The sequence below is a fragment of the Mauremys reevesii genome, linkage group 7, assembly GCF_016161935.1.
Source record: "Mauremys reevesii isolate NIE-2019 linkage group 7, ASM1616193v1, whole genome shotgun sequence".
NCBI lineage: Eukaryota > Metazoa > Chordata > Testudines > Geoemydidae > Mauremys > Mauremys reevesii.
In genome coordinates, this window is record NC_052629.1 from 122337769 (window position 1) to 122365522 (window position 27754).

The 27754-nt window shown below is 42.0% G+C and overlaps 1 protein-coding gene across 3 annotated transcripts in view; it reads right to left on the reverse strand.

Moving 5' to 3' along the window:
- PTPRG (protein tyrosine phosphatase receptor type G) overlaps nt 1-27754 on the reverse strand; it is a 575819-nt gene that overhangs the window by 424352 nt on the left and 123713 nt on the right. For all 3 annotated transcript variants that reach the window (XM_039546377.1, XM_039546378.1, XM_039546376.1), the window contains exon 2: nt 25755-25859. In XM_039546377.1, coding sequence (XP_039402311.1) covers nt 25755-25859 — 105 coding nt within the window. The remainder of the gene's footprint in view (nt 1-25754; nt 25860-27754) is intronic.

Here is a 27754-nt window from a genome sequence, read left to right on the forward strand (position 1 = left end):
ATCCTTGACTGATTGAGAGTTCTACATGTAATCAAACAGTGCTTATAAAACCTGCCTGCGTCAAGAGCCTTTTTGTTCTCTCTGACCCCACCAGACAGACTGAACATCTCCCTTCCCAACATTGCTGGATTAGCACAGGTGCTGTGCTCTTTCAGTGGTACGGTAACTAAGAGTTTCATTATGATAATGTATCAAATCTCCATTACAATTAGCTTTGTTTGCTCTTCGTTCTCGTTCCCAAAAGGCACAGTAGATACCAAAATAGATCAGACTGGTTTTAAAATAAAACATTAAGTCTTACTGACTGAATAAACTTCTCATCGACAGCAAATCAGTGAAAACTGCATCAAGTTAAGCAGTAATGACTTTACAGAAAAAGTTTGTTAAATAAATATTGCTATTAATTCTAGCCTCGATACAATTTGTAAATACAATTGTAGCTATTTTATTTTAACTATGCATTTAACTATGACATGCTACATTTCTTATTAATGGCTTTGTTACCCAGGGTTTTCAGAACCCACAACAGGGGCAATTTAACTGTTTCATTCCAGGCGGTGTCAGGAATAAATCAATGGGAACATAGCAATTCCAGCTGATAAAAGATTAACGCAAGCAAACATGCTCTATCTAAAACTGCAGTTTATTAGATTTAAGCATACACAGGCAGAAGCAATAGGATTAGAACATTCCAGGTATTTACTTAAGCTCTGGAACGATACTGAGTAATTAACAGTGGGTTTGCAGTGGCCAGTTGCTCACCCACCGGGAAGAAAAGGTGTCAGGAAAAACCTCTCTCAAGATGGCTTCAGAGGACTGTTCTGAAGTTGCACTCTATAGCTAATCTTTTATAACTAACTCCTACAGAACAGATAAGTCATAATGATCCCTACTGGCTCACCACTTTTCCTAACTTTCAATAAGCTTCTAATATCAGAGGCGTCTAGACTCAAGGTTTTCCAACCACCAAGGTTTTCAGTCTCACTTGTTTATTTTTCTTTCCCCTCCTCCCATTCTGATTAGCAGAAACTACCAGCTAGTTTTGACCTTGCATCTAAAAGCCTGCTTTCCAATTAACCCTTAACTCGGTGGAGTTCTATTTTATTAATTCACGGTGGCTGAATGCACATCCTATGGTTGCAATTAGCTTGGTCACCTTCTTGGGTACACGCTCCCCATAAATCCAGGATAGCAGCTTCAGTAGAGCAGGACTAGAGGCATCTGTTACCCAGTTGAACCAGTGTGCAGGGGTGGGGTGAGAAGTTCTGCCTCTTTTCCCTTTCAGGCTTCATTGAGAATTCTAGAATTCCCTGGTTCTTGGCATGCTAGGAATGTAATCAGCATTGCTTCTGGTTCTTGCACAGGGACACAAAAAGGCTAGTGGTGGAAGGAAGAGCAGAGCACTTTGTGGCTTCTTTCTTTCCACCCCTCACCTTACTCAACAGCACAGGACTAGGCAGAGTCAAGCAGTAATTTAAAATCAATATAACCACAAGGAACTTTGTCATCTCAGCTTCAGTGGAGTGGATTTTTCATTCCTTTTCCTTGCCACTTTTCTCCCTGTGCATATGCTCTTCAGCTTCCAGTGTGCCTTGAAATGGGCACTAGCACTGTCGGTAAGCAGCCTCCCGAGGAATACGACACACACAGACACTTCCGTCATCTACATATCCATACATCTAAACATCACCATTTCTACTGAATATTTCCATTGACTGTAGGGCTCATATTTATTCCCAGTCAATTAAACTGACTGTTACATATGCTCAAGGGAATTCTTATTCCCCCTCAACGCACAGAAGAACAGCAAAGTGCACTTCTGATATGTATCTTTTATTATTAACTGTTTACACGGCAGTAGCACTGAAAGGTCTAAACCAGCTCCGGGCTCCATCTTGCAAAGTTCGGTAGAAACATACAGTGAATGACAATTGCCTGCCTCAAAGAGCTTGCAAGCTAAAAGGAGACAAGATGTAAACTGGTGGGTGAAACAACAAGCAGGCTTTTTGTTGTGTAAACATCCTCACATCAAAATACCCCTGCTGATTACACTCCTGGATCATAAGCATGAAATTCTAGTAATAGTGTTTATAACATGCATTTTACACAAAAGCTATCATCAGCCGTATCTGTCTAATCATGGTACCGCATGTCTGAATGCTTAGGTCCACACTGCAGCTATTCCATTTCCTTATGAAATTTCAAAAACCAACACTTCAATTTTAAACTTTAATATGAACTTACATTTTAAAACATTAAATTATCCAGTGAAGCGGACTTGAATGTAAAAAAGATCATTTCCTCCACCATTTACATTAAAGCTGAAAGTACTTATTTATTAAAATAAGCAGAGATGTCCATATGCCAGGAAATTAACATCAATGAATGTTAAAAATGCCCAGTATCACTTAAAAGACTGTAGAGCATTATGGTCTTTTAAAAATGGTAAAACTCAGCAAAACTATCTACACAGCCATTATTTTTATTAGAGAGACCAATGCTACTTCGATAAGAGGGATCAGAACGTTCTTTTCTGTGCATTGTGACTCACAGTTTATAACTGTGTATTGAAATCATAGAACTTAAGATCAGAAGGGACCATTATGATCATCTAGTCTGACCTCCCGCAAGATGCAGGCCACAAAAGCTGACCCACCCACTCCTGAAATAATTCTCTCCCTTGACTCAGCTGTTGAAGTCCCCAAATCCTGATTTAAAGACTTCAAGTAGCAGTATCATGACACGAGACAGGAAGTCATTGCCATGTCTTCCATAATTTAAGGTCTCATCTTTCAGTGATTGGTAGATTGCTGCATCCACGTAGGTCAGGGGTTCTCAAACTGGGGGTCGTGACCCCTCAGGAGGTTGCAAGGTTATGTGTGGGGGGGTCACAAGCTGTCAGTCTCCACCATAAATCCCACTTCTCCTCCAGCACTTATAATAGAGTTAAATATTAAAAAATGTGTTTTTAATGTATAAGGGGAGGTCACACTCGAAGGCTTGCTGTGTGAAAGGGGTCACCAATGCAAAAGTTTGAGAATCACTGATTTCAGTCCTGATTGACTTCAGTGGACCTTTGTGCAGGTTCAGCCAAACAGGATTGGCACCTTAGATCTTAAATTCAGTGAGGCTGGGATTGTTTCCCCTAGACATTCATATAGGGCTGAATGCAATGGGCCAGATTGTCAAATGTATATAGATGCCTAAAGATGCAGAGAGATGCTCAAAAGTGCAGATGCGCCCCTCTGCATCTTTAGCCATCTACCTCTGAAAATCTGGCCCAACATGCCTCTTCTTTACATTTCTCTAGATGCTACCAGAATAGAAATATTGGTGATCACAGTTATCAACTATGCAACAACTCCAAAGAAATGTCAATCTTGTTTTTATTAGGATTCAAGCTCGAGTACTTCAAATTCACATTCAAACTATGGATCATTACTTCACCAAACACAAAAATAATCTAAATTCATAAAAATGTTATCTAAATTGCTATATTATTCCTACAGTGTTATATATAAGACTGGTGCTTAACAGACCAGAGGACAAGTCATTGGTAAAAATGGTTAATCAAAGGGCCCAATCTTGCAAAAAGCTGCACCCAGAAACGCAGGCTATTCCTGCATGGCATCCCATGGAAATCAATGGCACATCATGTGAGAAACAGGCGTAGTTGTTTGCAGGATGTATTGAAATCATAGAACTTAAGATCAGAAGGGACCATTATGATCATCTAGTCTGACCTCCCGCAAGATGCAGGCCACAAAAGCTGACCCACCCACTCCTGAAATAATTCTCTCCCTTGACTCAGCTGTTGAAGTCCCCAAATCCTGATTTAAAGACTGCAAGTAGCAGTATCATGACACGAGACAGGAAGTCATTGCCATGTCTTCCATAATTTAAGGTCTCATCTTTCAGTGATTGGTAGATTGCTGCATCCACGTAGGTCAGGGGTTCTCAAACTGGGGGTCGTGACCCCTCAGGAGGTTGCAAGGTTATGTGTGGGGGGGGGGGTCACAAGCTGTCAGTCTCCACCATAAATCCCACTTCTCCTCCAGCACTTATAATAGAGTTAAATATTAAAAAATGTGGTTTTAATGTATAAGGGGAGGTCACACTCTAAGGCTTGCTGTGTGAAAGGGGTCACCAATGCAAAAGTTTGAGAATCACTGATTTCAGTCCTGATTGACTTCAGTGGACCTTTGTGCAGGTTCAGCCAAACAGGATTGGCACCTTAGATCTTAAATTCAGTGAGGCTGGGATTGTTTCCCCTAGACATTCATACAGGGCTGAATGCAATGGGCCAGATTGTCAAATGTATATAGATGCCTAAAGATGCAGAGAGATGCTCAAAAGGGCAGATGCGCCCCTCTGCATCTTTAGCCATCTACCTCTGAAAATCTGGCCCAACATGCCTCTTCTTTACATTTCTCTAGATGCTACCAGAATAGAAATATTGGTGATCACAGTTATCAACTATGCAACAACTCCAAAGAAATGTCAATCTTGTTTTTATTAGGATTCAAGCTCGAGTACTTCAAATTCACATTCAAACTATGGATCATTACTTCACCAAACACAAAAATAATCTAAATTCATAAAAATGTTATCTAAATTGCTATATTATTCCTACAGTGTTATATATAAGACTGGTGCTTAACAGACCAGAGGACAAGTCATTGGTAAAAATGGTTAATCAAAGGGCCCAATCTTGCAAAAAGCTGCACCCAGAAACACAGGCTATTCCTGCATGGCATCCCATGGAAATCAATGGCACATCATGTGAGAAACAGGCGTAGTTGTTTGCAGGATTTGGACCCAACTCAAAACTAGGTCTTACACAGTGCATAATTCTTGTACTGGTCCACCATACAGGCCTTCATTTCACCTTCTTATGAATGCAGGTCTAGAATAGGCTACTACAACCGGGTCTTGTTTAGATTTCATCCATGTGCTTCCAAATATGTAGCTATTAAACAGAATTGGCAAGGAAACGGAATTACTGCCTGTCAGGAAATTCCAATATTTCAAAGTCTGTTGTCATACACAATTGGGATGACAAGTCAAAATTTCAAGGACTGTCACAGAACTTTCAAAACCCAGTTTTGATTCAAACCGGAATGTTTAGTTTTAAAACGTCACCAAAATTGTCCTTTTTATGTGGAAAATTTTGAGTAAACCACATTTTTCCAAAATATCGGAAAATGCGGTTTAATCAAAATCAAATTTTTCCCTGGGAAAAAGACTTTTCACAACATCATTTTTCAATTGGTCACAACATTTTTGACTAACTTTGCTCTGAACAGGTTTTGCAGTGTTAAGAAATTGGTGTGAGGCTCTCAAATGGCAGAGACCCGTGGTAGAAGTCTGGGGCAGAGCTGCGGTGTATCCAGAATGGCCACTTCCAAAACTAATAAGTTTGTAATTTTAGATAATGCAGCAAAAAGAGGCCATACCGGATGTGTCAAATGCACAGGGAAAGCTTTAATAAATGCATAGAAGAAGAGGGAAGGCTTATCTTTTTTTCCAGTTGTTCATAATTGTCATATTGTTACCTTGTGCTTCTCCCATCTGTTTGTTGTATCTACCCATTGTCCCTTGTCTCTCTTCAGCTGTAAGCTCGTTGAGGAACAGACCACCTTGCTACACATTTTTACAGCACAACAGGGCCCTGTTGTGTGTTTAGTGCTTCTAAGCACTACCCTAACACAAATAATAATCTGCACGACAGATACTGGAAATCGTTAACATGATCCTGAACTGTAAAGTCAGATTTGCTGGATGAGAAATCCATCTTATTTGAAAATTCACTCCCCTGGGAGATCAGAATTATTACAGGGTATCTGAGAGTACTGTATCACACAGAGAGGCCTCTCTCTTTCTGATCTTCAAAAAACAAAACAAAATTTCTGAAGAGTTCTGGAAGCCTCTGAGTAGGAAAGTATTTGGGAAGATAATGTCACTTCTGGTTAGAAGCAGATTAGCATTTGGAATGTAAAGCCATTTTCACACCCCAAGGGTGAGAAGGACCTAGCATGTGATGCGAGCCTAGGCAACCTAAGACACGACAATACACCTTTAGAACAAAGACAACAGGCAAACAGAATGTGAAGTGATTTAAACTCTTTGTGACTTTGCAGTAGTTGTTACCTCAGGGGTGTAAGCTTGTTTTTTCTACTTGATAAAGTTACACAGAAAGCAAAGCATATATACAATTGTCATTCATTCCAATGGGGTATGAGGGTGCTCAGCACCTCACAGGATTGAGCCCATAATGCCCAAAGACTCGACAATGCCAAATAAGCCATTTAAGACTGTGCTCTTGCAAGATGTGGAACAGTAAAGTTAATGGCAATTAAAGGCAGTCGGTATCTCTCAGGATTGGGTCCAACAATGGATGGAGAGTGTGGAGAGAGGTATGTAGCCATAGTTTTATTACAGGAAGAAGAGAAGGAAACAAGGTAACTTTTTTTGATTGTTTACATCAGCACAGTCCACCTGTCAGTATCAGTCATCTTCAGTCTTCTATTTACACAGTGTTGTTTTCTCCTTCACTGAATTCCTAAGAAGTTTATATGATGGGCCAGGTAACAGTGCCTCAGAAATAATGTCAGTAGAATAGAAGTACCTTATTGTTCCTAAAGTTCTTTTTGGTCAGCTAAGATATGCATGCATGCAATGCTGCATTACATCAGCAAGATTAGAGTCATTACTGCAGTGAGGTAAAAGCTGTGCCAGAAGAGAGTCAGTGGAACTTTACCCTTGCAAATAAAACCTTTAGTATGCAAGGCAGGAAGATGAGCGGGTGCTAGCATTCGTCTTGCATGTGGGCGACCTGAGCTCAATTCTCTGCTCCTGCTACAGACTACCTGTATGACCTTGGACTCAATCTCTTTGCATCAGTTCCCCACCTGTAAAATAGCATTTCCCTTCCTCCTAGAGATATTGTGAGGATAAACATGAAGACTGTGAGGGGGTCAGATACTATGGTAATGTGGGCCAGATAAATGCCTATGTTAGAACTGCAAGGGTGCTCTTGGACAATTTCAGTTAAATAGAACCTTAGAGGTTTTAAATTCTGAGAGAGACCTATCGTAGAGACCCTACGGACTGGGCCTGGGGTCGTGGAGAACTTAACAACACTGTGCGGAAGACAGACATTCAGGAATTGCCTTGAGATGGAGAAAAACTCAAGGCCTGATCCAATCCCCAGTAGCACCGATGGACAGACTCCAGTCAATGGGAAGACTGAATCTAAGGCTTTGTCTACACTGGACTTTAATTGGTAGAACTTATCTTTCAGGAGTGTGAAAACACCCCTCCCCCCGAATGACAAGTTTTACCGACGAAAAGTGCTGGTGTGAACAGCACTTTGTTGGCGGGAGAGCTCTCCTGACGACAAAGCTACTGCCTCTCGTGTGGGGTGGAAGTGTGTGTGTGTGTGTGTGTGCGCGCACGCGCACGGAAGAGCTCTTTCCTACCGACCAAGAGCGGCTGCACTGCACACCTTTTAGCAGCATGGCTGTAGCAGCACACCTGTGTCACTAAAAGGTGTGTAGTGCAGCCATAGCCTAAATCTTTCCTGTGCTGTCAAACACCACTCAGGGCACAGACAAGGCCCCACCATCCCTGTCTACCCTGGGCTGCTCTTTGCACATCCTCAGTGGTATTAATTCCCATCAAGTGTCCCTCTCTGAGTAGTATTTGAGGAAGCAAGTCTTTCCACTGTCCCTTTTGCATTCCTCCAGCAGCCCAACGGTGTGCCAGCCGTGGCAGATGCTCCGGCACCTTGATGACAGTAGGAAGGCTTGTGTGTTCCATTGACCCCGTGAGCTCTGCCAGTAGGTGTTCGAACACTTGGAAAGGCTACCCAAGCCGGACAGGCCAAAGGGCAGGGATCAGACGAGAAGCAGTCTGCTGGTCCTCCAAGATGAAAGTTACAGAACTACAGAAACACACCAAGGCAGCCATTGGGAAGACTGCTTGCTAGTCAGACCAGAATACTGAAGGCTTTTTAAGTGGCTGCATATCGCTGGAAGGTGTTTTCCCCCTAGCTGACATTTCAGCCATAGAGAATAACGAGGGCCCTGTGGGTCAATAGTTCCCATCACTTCTCACAAACCAAATGTCAACAAGAGTCAGGGATCTCCACCCTCTAGAACAGCAACAGAAAACAAAGGCTTCCTGCTTTTCACCAGTGAGTTGGGATAATTCATTCCTCCATCCTCATTAGGAACAAATTAAACCCCAATCGATCTGCCCACCCAGCAAGGCTGCGCAGTGAGGAAAGGTGGGAGTAAGGGTAGGAGACAGGTCGCTACAAGGAAGTACGAGTGCAGGAGACAGGAGCTTCATTTGCTTTAAACCCACTTGTCTCCCCAGCTCCACAAACGGGTTCACAGAGAGGCTTGATGTTGTCCTTATGCTGTAGATTGACGTGCCTCTTAAATAAATCATCCCGCTGCCAAGTCCATGCCAGTGGTCTCCCTCAGCCTGCACAGCTTGGAAGGCTACACGTACGACCCTTAAGAGTTCAGGGTAAAGTTTCAAAACATTTCAAGAAAATCACTGAAGTGTTGCTTAAAGATGTAATTTAGATGCACAGCTCTGCACTCTGCTGTGGGATTTCATATTTATTTAATTTGATGTTTTAAAGTGTACTCACCCAGTTCTGTGGGCACACGCAGGTTTTAATAAAAACCTAGCAATTGAGAGCCAACGGCCAATGCACTGAGCCCTCCCAGCTGCCCTTGTTACCTCTTGCTTCCCACACCTTGCATCCCCCACATCCCTGGAGAAAAACCCAAGAGCATCCATGGGCCTTGCAGCATGACTTTAGGGTCAAAGTCCAGGTTTCCCAAACAGGCAGGAACTGCACCTCACAAATGGGGACCTCCTGCCCCCCTCCCCCCTCAGTGAAGGCCTCCTGCCTCCAGCCCCTTCATGGTTTCTCATGAGCCTCTGAACACCTGAGCTGCCATGATACCTTGGCAATGAGCTCTCCTCGTGGGCTAACCAGGACCTCCGTATTTATTATCTGGTAAGGGAGGAAGGATGGTCTGGAAGAGAAGGCACTGGAGTGGGACTCAGGAGACTTGAGTTCAATACCCAGATCACCCACAAACTTCCTGTAACAGCTTGGCCAAGTCAGTCACTTAATCTACCCTGATCCTCACGTTCTCATCTGTAAAATGGGGATAATACCGCCTGCCTCAGAGAGATGTGTGGATTAAAATCCATTGATTGTAAGGCAGTCAGATGCTATAGTGACAAGAGCCACCTATGCACCTAGCTAGATAGAAGTGACCTGTTAATTCTACAGGCAAACACCCGAAATCCAGCCTGAAAGGAATATGTGACAATTTTAAGAACTACATCAAACATTACACTGTTGGCAATTGACTGGCGTCCTGTCAGTAGCCATTCACCGCTGTATTTGCTTGCTAATTCCCATGGTTAAAGAATGCACTTTACCAGCTATATTCCCTACCCAGGCACAGGCTGCCATTTCAAGGACCATAATGTTTTGATGTTACATTTTGCAAGATGGAGATCCTGCCTTGAGGGCAACTCCTGGGGTAGAGATACTAAGATGATGATTATCTTACAACTGCCTTTTTTATCCTGGAGGATCCACCACAGTAGCCACCACAGACCTCAGAAATAAAAGCAATAAAAGCAATGCTACCACTTCTTCATCTACTGGAGTATTTGCACTACTCAATCCATTTATACAGCATGAGGATTCCACTTCTGTTCTGCAACTAAAATTCTGATTCATTCCTTGATTATTTCATGCTTGGGCTATTGCAATAATGTTGGCACCAGACTACTTCTTTTATCCACACCCTGCAGACTATTCACAGCCTTCCTGCTTGCTTTGTTTTCCACTGCAGTTTCCTTGCTACTCACAAGCCACTCAGTTATTTATTCTGCTATATTTATTCAGTTATATATTAAACCAAAATTGGAAGTTCAATGTATTACTGCAATCTTTTAAGAACCTTAAGGCAATGGCACTCTCCTACCTTCTGTGCATTCTCCAGCACATTTGTTCAGCATGAGCTACAGTTGGTTTCTGATCGTGCCATCTCTCATTTGCACATTCAAAATACTCAGCTATTGTATATTTATCGCCACACTGGGGGAATTTTTCCTTAGAAAAGATTCCGGAACATTTTAGACTCAATTCCCTTTTAAAATAACTAGAACTGAGGTTTGCTCTTTTAAAAATGAACATTTAACTCTTTGCTGTCTCTGAACACTTTTTCCATTGTTTAAAGCACTATAATTATGGCTATGTCAATTTTCAGCAAAATATCCAATTCTGGTTATAATGAAAGAGTTCAACAGCCAAGACACAACATATGTTTAAAGGGTTGTGTATCGTTAGCATTTTTTTGTAGTTTCCCATTTTGGTGGAAATAACTAGACCCATGATTGTCCTGTCTCAAAAGTCTCTCATTTGCCACAATACGGAAGCTGCAATATTCAAATCTGTGAAATCCCCATTTAACACTCCAGCTTATGTTTGTTTATTACATTGAGACCGGCAGAAACTCCATGAAAGAATTAAAGCTCTCTGAGATCGTTCTCCGGTTCTTTCCTGAACGCCTGCTCATTATCACACCTCCACTCTAGAGAGGGGTTAGACTCAGGAGCTCAAGGTTCTCAGTCAAACTTATTCAGCAGCCTCCCTCCCAGCCAAAAAGCAGAGTTATCGGTCACAGATTTATTTATTTTTTCAGAAGCACAGAAACCAATCAATTCACAATTTCAACAAGACCACTGGACCAAAAAAAAAAAAACCAGTGAAAAATAGCTACTTTACTCATAGTGATCATAGAATATCAGGGTTGAAAGAGACCTCAGGAGGTCATCTAGTACAACCCCCTGCTCAAAGCAGGACCAATCCCAAACTAAATCACCCCAGCCAGGGCTTTGTCAAGCCTGACCTTAAAAACTTTTAAGGAAGGAGATTCCACCACCTCCCTTGGTAACCCATGTCCAAGACTGAAAAATCCAGATATTATTCCTTGCACATAACCAGGATATCAGCAGTCATTCTGGTTGTATTTGGAATAAACCACAAGTATTTCAACTATCAGAGGGGAGAAGGAGAAGGAGAAGACAGTATTACTGGTGTCTAATAAAGAAACCACTTTGTCTGTGTCTCTGTGAAAATAAGTTAGGGTATGTCTACAATGAGATGATACCCCCTGGCACCGATCTCAGAGCCTGGGCCAGCTGACTCACAGAGCTAGGGCTGTGGGGCTAAAAATGGCAGCGTAGCGGTTCGGGCTCGGGCTGGAGCCTAGACTCTGAGACTCTCCCTCATCACAGGATCTCAGAGCCCGGTCTCAAGTCTGAGCCTGAACGTCTACACTGCAGTTTTACAGCCCCACAACCCAAGACCTGTGAGCATGAGTCAGTTGGCTTGGGACAGCCGCAGCCACGCCAGGAGTCTTTTATGCAGACATACCCTTAATGTCCTAAGAGCCCTCGTGGGAAAGTGACATGGCGATTTGCCAATGGGTGACTAAGTGAGAGAGGAATGCCTCTCTTAGTCCAGAATGGGTGTCTTGGAGGCAGAGAACAGTAGGAATGAGTAACTTCTGAGGCTCAAAAGCCAGCAGGGCAGTTTTTGCTATACAAAAGGTTGTGACAATCGTAGTCCGGACACACCCAAGGGAGAACAGAAAAAAAAATCAGTTAAACCAAGTGGTTGCATCCTACATTTTTGTACTACAAAAAAATATATATCATGTAAGATCTCCTATGAAAGCCTGTAGTGCTTGAAAGATAGTAATCATCAGATAATATACAGGCGATGGTTATGTGAATTTTTGTGTTGGTGTATATAGAAAAAACTGCTCAAACTTCTCAGTCAGGTGGTGAACAGTCAAGCAGGAAGGGCCTCTCCCAAACCAGTTGTTTACACGAAACCAGCTTAGATGAGTAATTATCCATTGTCCAGCCCAGGAAGAGACAATGGTGGTCCATCACCTCTGATGGTAAGACAGCGAGGGCTTCTCCATTCTTGAAAAGCTGCAGTGGTGCAGCTGTAGCACTTCAGCGTAGACACTACCTATGCTGTCAGGAGGGGTTCTCCCGTCAGCGTAGGTACTCCACCTTCCCGAGAGGCAGTAGCCAGGTTAATGGAAGAATTCTTCTGATGATCTAGCATTATCTACACTGCAGTTAGGTTGGCTTAACCATGCCGCTCAGGGGATGAGGATTTTTTCACACCCCTGAGCAACACAGTGAGGCCAATTCAATTTTCTAGTTTTAGACCAGGCCTCAGATAACTCGAAGTTGAAAAGAACATTGTGGCTCTCAAACATCAAGTCAGGAGGGAGTGTCACCACTCTGACTAGTCATGAGTCGCTGGGGACTAAGGGGGAAAAGACTTTAAAAGCAAGCTTGGAACTAAGCTTTTTTTAATTAAGAACTTGGGGGAGAACCTCATGGTCTGAGACTGTCTGGGAACACTAGATCCCCCCTAAAGCTAGGGGGTATGCTGGGAAACTGTTTGAAGAAAACAGAGAGACAAGATGGGTGAGGTAATATTTTACTGGACCAACTTCTTCTGGCATGAGAGAAAAGCTTTCAAGCACCACAGAGCTTGACCTGAGGAAGAAAGCTTGTCTCTCTCACCAAACAGAAGTTGATCCATTACAAGATATTATCTCACCCACCTTGTCCCTCTAATATCCTGGGACCAACATGGCTACAACACTGCATACGTGAAGGCAACGTAAATCTTATTAGAAAAAGGATTTTATCCAATATAGAAGTGTAAAGCCTAAGGTTGGGTCTTTAGGATTGGTTTCTGTGCAACGTCCATGAGTTTGCTTCCCCTTACTATTTCATCTCTGAATGTGGTTTTTTCTATTAAAAAAAGTTTTAGATGCACAAATAAGTCAGTACTCATGCTTAGAGAAAAATAGTAAACTGTCAAGCCATTCCATTTCATGAAAAAGGTGAATACTAATATCTGGATCAATTGTTAACCAATCCAATTGCCTTTGTAAGTGATGGCATCATAACTGGTTTCAACATGGCTCAGGGCAGACAACCATTCACCTCTGATCAGTAGAGACAGGATATGCAAATCTCAATTTACTGATCAGTTCAGAGATTAATAGGAGTATTTTTCTGGTCTTCTAACTTCAATTCATCTTTAGAATGTTAGCTTGAAAGGAGAGGTAATAAAAAAAGGTAATAATTGGAGATATACCAATCTCCTAGAACTGGAAGTTGAACTCACAACCTCCCCTAGTAAGAGGTGACTTACTTTTGAAATTCTTGGCTGTAATGCAGACATTTCTGGATATTTTTGATGAATGTGTTCAGAATGTTACAACAGAGAGAGTGTACAGACTTCATATTTTTTGTCAACATCAAGATATATTAGCATCCTGAGAGAGAGAAAAATATTGACCAAGGCAAAACAGGCCATTAGTTACCTCTCAGCACAATAAATCTGAGTGTTCACCTATACAGAAGTCACTATGTGACAATTGTTTCCAGTGTAGTTCGTATTAGCTGTTTGTCTAATGAGAACACCAGACCCAGGCAAAGATCTGGAAATTGAGATTTTTACAAAGGATAAAACCAAGTTACATTTAATCATATTTAAAACCATTTGCTGTTCTTACAAGAAATAACCTTTAGTGTTTTTTCCTGTTTAATGCCAGGAATTGGTTTTAAGAAAAAAAAGTCTCAAGTTTTAAATTCACTGGTTATATTTTAAACACTGCATCTTAAAGGACAATAGAAATTGCCATTTGATGACAGACACATTCATATAAAGCAATGGCTGCTAAAATGACAGCAATGAGCAAGATCCCTTTTCTTAATGAATTGGTCCTGCTTTGAGCAGGGGGTTGGACTAGATGACCTCCTGAGGTCCCTTCCAACCTGGATATTCTATGATTCTATGATCTGGGTAGAGGTTTTCTGGTTTGAGTAAGAGAGTAAGATGCTTTGGTTTGATTTTGTTTTTTTCCTTGCTGCTACTTTCTTTTATGTACTGAGATGATCTCATTAAACCATTTGGTAAATCATCCTTTCTTTGTATCTCACCAATTAGTCATGGATATTTCTCTGGACCGTGATTATTGACAGATTTGTAGAGTACCAGATTTGGATCCAAAAAACCTATCCTCCATCACATCCCAGAAGCTACTGAGTGACAAAATGGGATTAGACCAGGTAGGGTCCAAATGCTTTCAGAACCCACTGATGTAACACAAAAACAACATTAAAGTTTGAAAACAAAAAATTGATTTACTCTTCCGAATATTATTCTTTATGAAATACAGTAGATAGCCTAAGGAAGTGTCATTCAAAAAGCCCTCAACCTGGTGCACTTTTCCATGTTGTGTACTTGTGACATTTCTTTTTATTTTAAAGAAAGAAAAAGACAGAGAAAGACTTATGAACTTGCAAAGAATTTTCCACATTACTGACAAGCTATCGAACTGCCAGTGGTCACCATTATGGATACTGGGAGTATGCCACATTTAGCCTATTAAATATGGGAATATGGATGTGTTTAACAAACATTTTAGGACCTGATCTTACAATTCACTAACAAAAGAACGTCCATACTGGGGCAGACCAAAAGTCCATCTAGCCCAGTATCCTGTCTTCCAACAGTGGCCAATGCCAGGTGCCCCAGAGGGAGTGAATAGAACAGGTTATCATCAAGTGATCCATCGGCTGCTGCCCATTCCCATCTTTTGGCAAACAGAAGCTAGGGACCATCCCTGTCTATCTTGGCTAATAGCCATTGATGGACCTATCCTCCATGAATTTATCTATTTCTTTTTTTTAAACCCTGTTATAGTCTTTGCCAGAGATTATTGTGTAGTCCAAGAGTTCCACCGGTTGACTAACAGACTTATTTGGGCATAAGCTTTCGTGGGTAAAAAAATCTCACTTCTTCAGATGCATGGAAGAAGTGAGGTATTTTATCCACGAAAGCTTATGCCCAAATAAATCTGTTCGTCTTTAAGGTGCCACCAGAATGCTTCTTGTTTTTTGTGGATACAGATTAAGATAGCTACCCCCTGATACTTGACAGGTTGACTGTGCGTTGTGTGAAGAAATACTTCCTTTTGTTTGTTTTAAACCTGCTGCCTATTAATTTCATTTGGTGACCCCTAGTTCTTGTGTTATGAGAAGGAGTAAACTATGCTTCCTTATTTACTTTCTCCACACCAGTCATGATTTTATAGACCCCCGTATCATACCCCCCTTAGTTGTCTCTTTTCCAAGCTGAAAAATCCCAGTCTTATTAATCTCTCCTCATACGGAAGCCATTCTATACCCTAATCATTTTTGTTGCCCTTTTCTGAACCTTTTCCAATTCCAGTGTATCTTTTTTGAGATGGGGCAAACATCTGCACGCAGTATTCAAGATGTGGGCCTACCATGGATTTATATAGAGGCAATATAATGTTTTCTGTCTTATTATCTATCCCTTTCTTGATGATTCCCAACATTCTGTTCGTTTTTTTGACAGTTGCTGCACATTGAATGGATGTGTTCAGAGAACTATCCACAATGACTCCAAGATCTCTTTCTTGAGTGGTACAGCTAATTTAGACACCATTTCATATTTATAGCTGGGATTATGTTTTCTAATGTGCATTACTTTGCATTTATCAACTCTGAATTTCATCTGCCAGTTTTGAGAGATCCTTTTGTAGCTCTTTGCAGTCTGCCTGGGATTTAACTACTGAGTATTAAGCACAAGCAGACTGCTGGTCTCATGTGGTAAAGTCCTATACGGGTGTGACTAGTTCTCATGGAGTTCAAAGGGATTGCTCATGTGAATAAAGGTATACAAGTGCTTATGTGGTTGGAGAATCAGGCCCTGCAATGGTAAAGCTCTTTAACTGAGACTCCTAATTCATTCAGGTTGAACTACTCTTGATCCAAATCTCTACTTTGCATTACACTGTAATATTTTAGCCAAATATTACAGTCAATCTCTTTTGAATCTCTCCTTCCAGATTTGACATATGCACATGTATACAATATATTGCCAAAACACACACTAAGTATTTCTCATAGAAATAAACTTTAGCACTTTGTATCAAAAATTCCATCTCCATCCATTCTTGCAAGTTTAAAAGGAATTTGCTATTCTTTTTCTTTTCAGTGGGCTTTCATTCATTTCTGAAGCTGGTTTAAAGAGCTACTGGCATACTCATTTCTTTTGATACACTGTAAGCTTCTTCTCTGTGATTATGACAGAAGCCATTAAAAACAGACCTTGAGTTCTCACTTCATTTAATTATCTGTTCTTTTATTTTTTTCCTCTCAAGTTGCTACTTCTCTTATGCAAGTTCTCATTTATCCTATCTGCAGTTAAGGGCATCATGAGACTCACACAAGAACTGTATTTGTAGATGGACTTTATCATTTTGTAAGGCTTAAAAAAAAAAATTGACTTGTACAACTGGATGAGATGGTGGGTGGACCAGGCCCCTACATGCCGTATGTGGACAGCACACGCAGGAGTTCCACTGAGGTCCAGGGAAGATGTCTCTGGGAACATCCCATCACCGTAGTAGCTGAGTGCCTTATAATCAGTAGCAGATGTTTATCCTCAGAACACCCCTATGCGGTAGGGAAGTGCTATTCCCATTTTACAGGTAGCGACTTGCCCAAGGTTCCTCAGCAAGTCTTTCACGAGGCCAGAAATGGAGCCCAGATCTCCCGAGTCTCAGCTCAGCAAACTACCCCCGGAGCATCCTTCCTGCCCCCGGCTGTGGAGCGGCAGTGCAGTTATTCCACAGGCTGCCTACAGGGGAGGTTTGATGGCGGATCCTGTCACTGAGCAGCCCCTCCTGAACTGTTCTGCCCTTGTAACTGACCCCTTGCCCCACCGCAGGCCAGTGGTGCTCACAACTCACCACCCCTGCCTTAGGACTGATCACTGAATGTTTTAGCCTGAAAACACCACCACTCTGCATGCCCTCCGACACGGAAAGAATCAGCCTTGCTCCATTGAAATCGGTATCCAACTATAGCTCAGCTCATTGTCTGAGCAACAGGCACACAGGTCTATGTGGTCTCCATGGAGCACCTGTTACAGTGTTGGTCACCACGGTGGCCTGAATGCTGTTGGTAGTTAGCAGGAGCTGTTTGAACATGTGATGCGGGGTCCTTGTCTCCAGCTGTTACATTACATTAAAAGAAGCTTTAAAATAGTTGCTAATAGCACTTTACCCCACCAGCAATTGCTGTAGTTGCCCCAGGGATGTTCTATGACTGCAAAGAGAAGACAACATGGCCTGGGAAGAGAAGTGTTTCACCAGGAAATGTCTACAGAAAAGCTTGAGGACCCCTCCTCCCCTCAATGCAGACGACCATGTAAATTGCTACTCAACGGCTCACGTGACATAACCACCCTAACCACGGCCAAAACCTCTGCCCAAGAGAGTCATCACCTGTGAAAGCTGGGCAAACGGCTTGCCCATGCCCTGCCCAGGGAACAGTCCAAGACAGGCGGGGGGAGGAGAGAAAGAAAGCAGGTGGCTTCCAGCCTTCACCTCATCACACTCGATTCAAGACAAATATATGCTCAGCATCTGTCCCCTGCCAGTTACCTCACCTCAATCTCTGTAGACAAGTTCTCTCTACATCAGTCCCCAAGGTCTACAAGCACAAACGTAGAGAAGAGATATGGGATAAAAGCAGCCGAACCAGCTGAAAATCCCACTTGTAGCTGGGGATGATAGGGAGGTGGTAGACATGGGTCAGGGGAGAAGTGGAGCAGCTCCCTTAGAAATGAAAGGTAACTAGACAGCATCGAGAAGCATTTACATGCTAATAATATAGTCACGCTCGCCTCAGTCTTCATTTTATTGTACACGCCATTAGTTTTCCTTCCTTAGGCCTGGCAATGCCGGAATCCCCTCAGGCTCCTGAGTCAGCATTGCAGGAGTAAGCTTGGATATTTATCCATCTTGTCCAAGCCTCTCTAGTTATTTCATCTTCTGTTCTCCTTACCACCTCACAAACTTTTCATGAATAATGCCCCTCTACACACTCCTCTTCCTTCCCCGCTCTCCCTGTCTCCCAGAACAACTCCTCCTGCTTGGAGCTGAAGACAGCAGTTCACCTTGCCTCAATGCAGCACTCTCCCACAAGGCACTGCACGCACCCAAGTGCCTTCAATGTGGCATGTGCACTGTCTAGACAGATTCCTCACCACTATATATTGTGTATTTATTGAGTGATAAAATGTGGTTGGACCAGGTAGGGGCCAAATGCTTTCAACATCCATTAATGTAACACAAAAACTCCACACCAACTACCATGGAGGCCTGCACTGTGTCTCTGAGTCTGGAAAGTTAAACTCTAAAAGGGTTTCTTCTGGAATGGAATTTCATATTGTACTGCTCAAATATTAAACTTATGTTATACCATGAGCGCAACTTAACAATAAATCCTCGTTCAGTTCCTTGGCAAGGAAATGGTACATAGATCATTTCTGTCATAGAAACCTGTCACAATAGTATTTAACTTAAAAAAGGGGCACTATGCAAAAATGAGGAAGCTAGTTAAACAGACATTAAAAGGAACAATCAAGGGTGAAATGTCTGCAAACTGCATGGAGACTATTTAAAAACAAAGGCTCAAACTAAATGTATACCCCAAATTAAAAACAGTAAGAGGACTGAAAAAATGCTACCGTGGCTAAGCAACAGAGCAAAGAGGCTGTTAAAGCCAAAAAAAAATCCTTTTAAAATTGGAAGTCAAATAGAAGAATAAACTCTGGCAAGTCAAGTATAATTAGACAGGCTAAGAAAGAATTTGAAGAGCAACTAGCTAAAGACACAAAAACAGCAAAAATTGTTTTAAGTATATCAGAAGCTGGAAGCTTGCCAAACATTCAGTGGGGCCACTGGATAGCAGAGATGCAAAAGTAGTACTCCACGCAGACAAGGCCATTGCAGAGAAGCTAAATTAATTCTTTGCATTTGTCTTCACTGCAGAAGATGTCGGGGAGATCCTCACACCTGAACCTCAGGTTGGTCATCTAAAAGAATGGAACTGGACCAGATTAAGGTGTCACCAGAAGAGACTTTGGAACAAATAGATAAATTAAACAGTAATAAATCACTAGGCCGATATGGTAATCACCCAACAGTTCTGAAGGAACACAAATATGAAATTTCAGAACTACCAACTCTGGTATCAAGTATCAGAGGGGTAGCCGTGTTTGTTGCTTTTTACAGATCCAGACTAAGAGTCCTGTGGCACCTTATAGACAAACAGATGTATTGGAGCATAAGCTTCTGTGGGTGAATACCCACTTAGTCAGTGGTGTCTGACGAAGTGGGTATTCACTCACGAAACTTATGCTCCAATACATCTGTTCGTCTATAAGGTGCCACAGGATTCTTTGTTGCTTTTAACTGAGGTATGTAACTTATTGCTTAAATCAGCCTCTGTACCAGATGGCTATAGGGTAGCTAAAGTAAAGCCAATTGGGTTTCACTCCCAGGCAAATTGGTTAAAACTACAGTAAAGAACAGAATTGTCAGACATAGATAAACACAATATGTTAGGGAGGAATCAACACCGCTTTTGTAAAGGGAAATCACGCCTCACCAGTCCATTAGATTTCTTTGAGGGGGTCAACAAGCATGTCAACGAGGCTGATCCAGTCGTTATAGTGTACTAGGGCTTTGAGAAAGCCTTTGATAAGGTCCCTCACCGAAGGCTCTTAAGCAAAGTATGGAGTCATGGGACAAGAGGGAAGGTTCTCACATGAATCAGTAACTGGTTAAAAGAGATGAAACAAAGGGTAGGAATAAATGGGCAGTTTTCACAATGGAGAGAGGTATATAGTGGGGTCCCCTAAGGATCTGTATTGGGACCTATGCTGTTCAACATTCATAAATGATCTGGAAAAAAAAGAGGTGAACAGTGAGGAGGCAAAGTTTTGCAGATGATACAAAATTACTCAAGATAGTTAAGCCCAATGCTGACTGTGAAGAGTTTCAGGGGATCTCACAAAACTGGGTGACTGGGCAACAAACTTGCAGATGAAACTGTATGTTGATAAGTGCAAAGTAATGCACATTGGAAAAACTGTCAGCTACACATAGAAAATGATGGGTTCTAAATTAGCTTTTACCACTCAAGAAAGATCTTGGAATCATGTGGGATAGTTCTCTCAAATAACCTGCTCAATTTGCAGCAGCAGTCAAAAAAAGCTAACAAAGTTAGGAGCTGCTAGGAAAGGGATAGATAATAAAACAGAAAATATCATAATTCCATTATATAAACCCATGGAACGTCCACACCTTGAATACTGTTCTTGTCACTTCATCTCCAAAAAGATATTAGAATTGGAAAAAGTAGAGAAGAGCAACAAAAATGACTACGGATATGGAACAACTTCCACATGGGGAGAGATTAAAAAGACTGGGAAAGTTCAGCTTGGAAAAAAGACGACTAAGGGGGGATATGATGGAGGTCCATAAAATCATGAATGGTGTGGAGAAAAAGTGATATTTACTCTTTCACCGCAAGAACCAGGGGTCCCCCAATTATATTACTAGACAGCAGGTTTAAAACAACTTTAAGGACGTACAATACACAAAGCACTGTCAACCTGTGGAACTCATACCCAGGGGAAGTTGTGAAGATCAAAAGTATAACTGGGTTAAAAAAAGAACTAGATAAGTTTGTGGAGGATAGGTCCATCAATGGTCATTAGGCAAGATATTCAGGAATGCAACCTCATGCTCCAGGTATCCCTAAACCTCCAAATGCCAGAAAGTAGGACTGGACGACAGGGGATAGATCCCTCAATAAATTGCCCTGTTTTGTTCATTCCCTCTGAAGCATCTGGCAGTGGCCACTAACAGAAGACGCAATATTGGGCTAGATGGATCATTGGTTTGACCCAGTATGGCTATTCTTATGCCTATTTCCCAATTTTACTTCTTTTATCAGCAATAGTGACAAAAAGGGTTCTAATTAGATAACAGTAATCAAGTAGAACTGCATGTGATTGACGACTGAGAAAACACTATCTGTCCTCTGTAAAACAAAACAGATTGGCTATTTTCCCTGTAGAAGCTGGAGATTTATCAATAGACAAAACGAAGCAAAAAAGCCAATAGATAACGTGTAATTAAAGATCGGTCTCTATATTTCACACTGACAAATCTAAAATGAGCAGTGGATGGTAAAAGCTTTTATTGGGGATAAGGTGATATTAGTCACAAACGAAAAAAACGGAATAGTCATGAAAATAGAATTTAGAAAATTGTCACACGCAGAGACATTTCATAAACTGCAGGACTGATTAAAAACAAAATCCAATAACTCATGCAAAGAGTTTTCATATCTATGACAGCAGACTAATTCCAATAGTGTTTTATTTGTTTTCTTGAAACATTTTCCTTTAATAGGCTGCAATGAATATTCCAACTACATTTTTAGGTAACCAAAACCAAGGAAACATACCAAATACCACTTAACCTGTAATTTTTATATAGTTGGTAGAGAACAGATAAAAATCGACAGACTATCCATCTTAACATACGGATTTTTCCTTGATTTGTTTCTTTCTACTATCAGATTATTTAAAATCCAATAAAGAAATAAAATTTGTGACAATACCTTTCCTGTTCATTTGCTAGTATTCTCAAAGTTTAAGCGAAAAGAGTTCATTTGTCATCTGTTACTGAAATGTATTTTGTTTATACGATCTCATTTGCAAATGAGACAGCATCTCTTATTATGACATCAAATTAAAGGAAACTGACATCTGATATTTTTGTGTGGATGAATTCTAACCTCAGCTAGTCATGCAGTTTTAGTGAAACTGATAATTTATTACTGACGACAGAATTAGCAGTATTATCTAGGTTATAATTTTCCTATTTAGCTGACATCCATATTCAAACACTTTAGAAACCCAACTTTATCTTTTTGATAAAACCAGTTCTACACAATGTCTCCGTCAGGACTAACATCAAATGTGTGAAATACATCACAAGCCCTTTCAAAAAAAGTCTGGCAAAATTAATGACACAATGGACCTTCCAAAAGAAACAAGTGTGTGGAAACAGTTTCTGCAAACAAACCATAGCTACCAACATGAACTTTTCTTTTTTCTCTTCCCACACCTCCCCACAACTCTTGAGGAACTGGTCTGCAAATAAACTGGAGGTCTAGAAGCTTCCAGGACTGCAATAACCAGAGAATTGCACATGGAGGTGGGTTAGTACAAGTTACGTTGTATCGTGATTTGTAGTCTCAAAACTCATCTATGAGAGCAGGTTTCTCCTAGACCTTTCCTAACAAGACAAGAGGACAAACAATGAAACATCCACCAAATCCTACCTTCTCTAACATATGTTGAATCAGTCTGTCTCACTGTGACGCAAAACTGTAAAATACACACACACTCACAGTATATATATATACACACACACACACACACACACACACACACACACACACCTGGACTTCTGGACGCTCACACTTCCACTGAGAGATGCTGGGAGATTGTTTGAATAGCATATGATAGGCTGGGGAATTACTTGTGAAGGGGAAAATGGTAAATTATGGGTTTGTGGAGCAGAAAATTCCTTAGAGGGGTCCAGAAGAACTACTTGAGGTAAGAAAGAGAAAAGTAGGAGAGCAAGTTGGGGAAGCTTGGGGGAAAGTAAGGGGAAAGCAAGCAGTGCTGGGAAGACTGACCTGGAAAACCGGTATTTGAGCGAGAAGTGGGTAAGGGATTTTTGACTGGGGTTGGAGAGCGCAGGGGTTGAAAACCTAGCAGGAGAGTAATCTGCAAAAATGTAAAATTGGAAGCATGCACACTTAAAATATACAATACTCATGTAACCCTACAAACGTCTCAATATCATCCAGTAACGGAGGTTACAAGAATATCCTGATCCTGGTATGTACATTATGCTTCACCAAAGAATATCATGTAAGGTCCTCAATGAAAGCCACGCTCACACTGTTCATTAATATCATTGTGATATGTACATACAGATACTTTGTAAAAAGTAATGTATGTATACTGAAAATATGTTCCTGACAAGGAAGAACTAGCAAACAGATTTTCTCTCAAACAAAGGTTTATTCACCTCTCTGCATGACATGTAACTTAAGCATTATAAGCCAACACAGTTTACATACAAAGCTAATAAGGAGATGTGAAATCAACAGGATAACAAAACACAGGTAAATAAGACACAGGAGAACAAACAATGCACTTTGGGGATATAAGTAGATGGCAAGGAAGACCCCTGTTTTACTTCCTAGGTGGAGGATATCGGTCAATGAGATTACATTAACGAAAACAGGCTCTCAACCAGGCTTGGCTGAAAATGCTGCAAAGGACATTTGAGGTGAGATAACTTGTCTTAGGCTAACCTTCTGTCTGAGTAAGTTTTAAGTTTAGTCTCTAGGAACCATGTAATGATTCTGTTCCATCTGTAACTCTCCTGTTACCATGATCCTTATTCACTCACTCTTGAATCTTGATCTTTGATGATAAACTTATGATTATTTTCTCTATAAACATCTCAGTGCTGTGGTATTATTTAAGGAGGTGATCCAGAGCGGAATCATTTGAGTTGGTTTTGCATTGTTCCTTTGGGGAGAGCAGACCCGGTATTACTGTGGGTGTTCAGGGGATACGGGGCTGATTACTACAGGAGAATGTTTCCAAAGGACTCGGCGATGGGGTGCATCTATTATTCATCTACAAGGCAAAGGGAAGGCTGGTATATCCCGGAGTGCTTGGGTGGCTGACAGACTGGGAGCTGACACCAGTAAGGTATCTGATATGGTTCCATATGGGAAATTATTAGTTAAATTGGAAAAGATGGGGATCAATATGAAAATGATAAGCTGGATAAGGAACTGGTTAAAGAGGAGACTAAAACAGGCCATACTGAAAGGTGAACTGTCAGGCTGGAGGGAGGTTACTAGTGGAGTTCCTCAGGGATTGGTTTTGGGACCAATCTTATTTAATCTTTTTATTACTGACCTTGGCACAAAAAGTGGGAATGTGCTAATAAAGTCTACGGATGACACAAAACTGGGAGGTATTGCTAATACAGAGAAGGACCGGGATATCATACAGGAAGATCTGGATGACCTTGTAAACTGAAATAATAGTAATAGGATGAAATTTAATGGTGAAAAGCGCAAGGTCATGCATTTAGGGATTAATAACAAGAATTTTTGTTATAAACTAGGGACTCATCTGTTAGAAGTAACAGAGGAGGAGAAGGACCTCGGAGTATTGGTTGATCACAGGATGACTATGAGCCGCCAATGTGGTACGGCCATGAAAGAAACTAATGCAGTCTTGGGATTCATCAGGTGAGGTATTTCCAAAAGAGATAAGGAGGTGTTAGTGCTGTTATACAAGACGCTGGTGAGACCTCATCTGGAATACTGTGTGCAGTTCTGGTCTCCCATGTTTCAGAAGGATGAATTCAAACTGGAACAGGTTCAGAGAAGGGCTACTAGGATGATCCGAGGAATGGAAAACCTGTCTTATGAAAGGAGACTTAAAGAGCTTGGCTTGTTTAGCCTAACCAAAAGACGGTTGAGGGGAGATATGATTGCTCTCTATAAATATATCAGAGGGATAAATACCAGGGAGGGAGAGGAATTATTTAAGCTCAGTACCTATGTGGACACAAGAACAAATGGATATAAACTGGCCATCAGGAAGTTTAGACTTGAAATTAGACAAAGGTTTCTAGCCATCAGAGCACTGAAGTTCTGGAACAGCCTTCCAAGGGGAGTAGTGGGGGCAAAAGACATATCTGGCTTCAAGACTAAGCTTGATAAGTTTATGGAGGAGATGGTATGATGGGATAGCCTAATTTTGGCAATTAATTGATCTTTGACTATTAGTGGTAAATATACCCTATGGCCTGAGATGGGGTGTTAGATGGGGTGGGATCTGAGTTACTATAGAGAATTCTTTCCTGGGTGCTGGCTGGTGAGTCTTGCCCACATGCTCAGGGTTTAGCTGATTGCCATATTTGGGGTCGGGAAGGAATTTTCCTCCAGGGCAGATTGGCAGAGGCCCTGGAGGTTTTTCACCTTCCTCTATAGCGTGGGGCACAGGTCCCTTGCTGGAAGATTTTCTGCACCTTGAAGTCTTTAAACCAGGATTTGAGGACTTCAATGGCTCAGACGTAGGTTTGGGGTTTGTTGCGGGAGTGGGTGGGTGAGATTCTGCGGCCTGCGTTGTGCAGGAGGTCAGACTACACGATCATATTGGTCCCTTCTGACCTTAAAGTCTATGACTCTGACACTCAGTTAAGCACCAGCAAGTCTCTCTTGTGCTGGAGGCAGAGGGGGAGGTACCTAGGAGACTCAGTCCTGAGCTCTCCAAGAACCATCACAACTCTTCAGTGCCATTCTGTGGAGAGCGGGTTGCAGAGTGCAGTGGCTCCAAGAGCAGTGCATGAGTGTGCTATGCAATTGTGCTGTTGTGTGTGTGGAAGGCAAGGTCAGGGTGGGTCAGTCAAGCTCTTGAATTTTCAGGAGTGTCAGTACAAAAAAACCAAGTTGCATACCTTGCAAAACAGAAGTCCGATTCCTGTTTCAAGTTCCTGAAGCATACGTAGCAGCAAAACTAATACAACAAACATTTCAAACAGGTAGTTTGGGGGTTGGCAGTGTCCCAGTCACGTTTCACTCCAATATAGTATGAGTCAACTCACCTGAGTAAGCCCAGTAAGAATCCCCCGAGGCCTTACGCCGCCGTATTTGCACAGAACTACCATGTCTGTTTTCATGCAGCGAGCCAACGTACCCTTCAGTCAGAGCTGAGAAAAGAAACAAAAAACAGCAGCAATTAGGAAAACGACATTCACTCGCTAAAGATATTATTTGTTAAGCAGAGACAATGGGTGCGGTGCTGTTCAGGAGTAAGGAGCGTCTCTGTTTCATGAAGAGTTCACAATCTAAAGAGACGACACAAGACAAGGCATCCTGGGAAACCCTCATGACTGAGTTACCTTCGGAATAGGTTTTGTTGCTTCTTGAACAAAAACCTTTCCTTGGGGGGGGAGGGGAGAATGGAAGAGGGTGCAAAGAGGAGAGAAGGAAGTAATGGGATGTTCGGGCTGACAATGGTATTGGAGGAAAGGGGGAAAGTGGGTACACTTTGGGGAAGCGACTGTCTTTCTGTTCTGTGTTTACACAGCACCTACCAAAATGGAGTCCTGGTGCATGACTGGGGCTCTTACGCATTACAGTAACACAAATAATACATAACACGATTTCGGCCTGGACTCTGTGTACAGACTCGAGTCAGGCATAAGGTCTCTGAAGAGACAACAGTGGGTTACTGTGACACAGAGGCTCCTAGGCAAAGCATCCCCTGTTCTTTGCCAACAACTCTCACCTCAGGCCTGACAAACTCACTACACTGAACACATCTTACACAATATTTATCCATAAAGAGTATCATGCAAGGTATCAACAGCAAACGTACACCAGCAGAGTCTAGCCCAGGACATTTAGACTGTCGACAGACTTTCTATCTAGCCACACAAAGGGTACGTGTGGACTTGCTAACAATAACTGCTATCGGGAAAACAGCGGGTAGCCAGATTCTTGAGAAACACACATGCCAGAGTCCAGCACATTCTATAAACTTTCTGCTCTTGTAAATGTATTGTACTGGGTTCCACTACAGCAGAAACTACATTTAAAAATCCTAAACAGGTAGCCCTCCTATGGCACAGAAGTACCCTCTCTATGACTGTGTGGAGCTCTTTGGCGAGGCTGAGATTAACTGGCTAAAGTGTTGAAGGCTTGAGAACTTCATTGAGGGGAAGTCGCACTTCAGCAGCTCATGCCATCCAATCCAGCCTGGAGGACATCCTTCCAGCCAAGGAGAAGAGGCAGTAGTGTCAGGCAGCCACCTTGTGTACAATCCCAAGACCATCACGCAGCAAACACATCATTAAAAAGGAGCCACCAACCTGGTTTGCTTTCATAAAGTAAAGCCAGGGGCGGCTCCAGACCCCAGCACGCCAAGCGCGTGCTTGGGGCGGCATGCTGCGGGGGGCGCTCTGACGGTCGCCGGGAGGGCGGCAGGCAGCTCCGGTGGACCTCCTGCAGGCTTCGGTGGAGCCGCGGGACCAGCGGACCCTCCATAGGCACGCATGCGGGAGGTCCCCCGGAGCCGCGGGATCGGCAACTGGCAGAGCACCTCCTGCGGCATGCCACCCTGCTTGGGGCGGCGAAATGTCTAGAGCCGCCCCTGAGTAAAGCACGTGAACCCACCAAACAAAACAAAAAGAGGGAATGTGTCAGAGTACTTTCATGCTTTTTTCTTGTTATTGTTAACATCTGCTTCTTTCCTTTAAAGCAACACTCAGCTTTCACAAGAAGGCAAGTTTATACATGCAGATTTTGTGTATTGCTTCTGTACACGTGACAATCAAATCTGAGCTGTATGAGTTGACAAATGTCAGAAAAGTAGTCTGAAGAATTCCGCTCTTTCACAATACACCGCACCTGCATACCTATGTCTTATTATAAATGCACAGAAAACAAAAAATAAAACCTCCTTTTAAATCCAAAGATTTAGGCAGTATTACAAGAAAAGCCAAGCATAGTCTGACTCAACAGCAATTTAAGTCTGACTGTTCTCAGTTCAGTTATTTAATCAGGAAAGTACTAATTAAGTAATTCCAACACTTTACTGAAG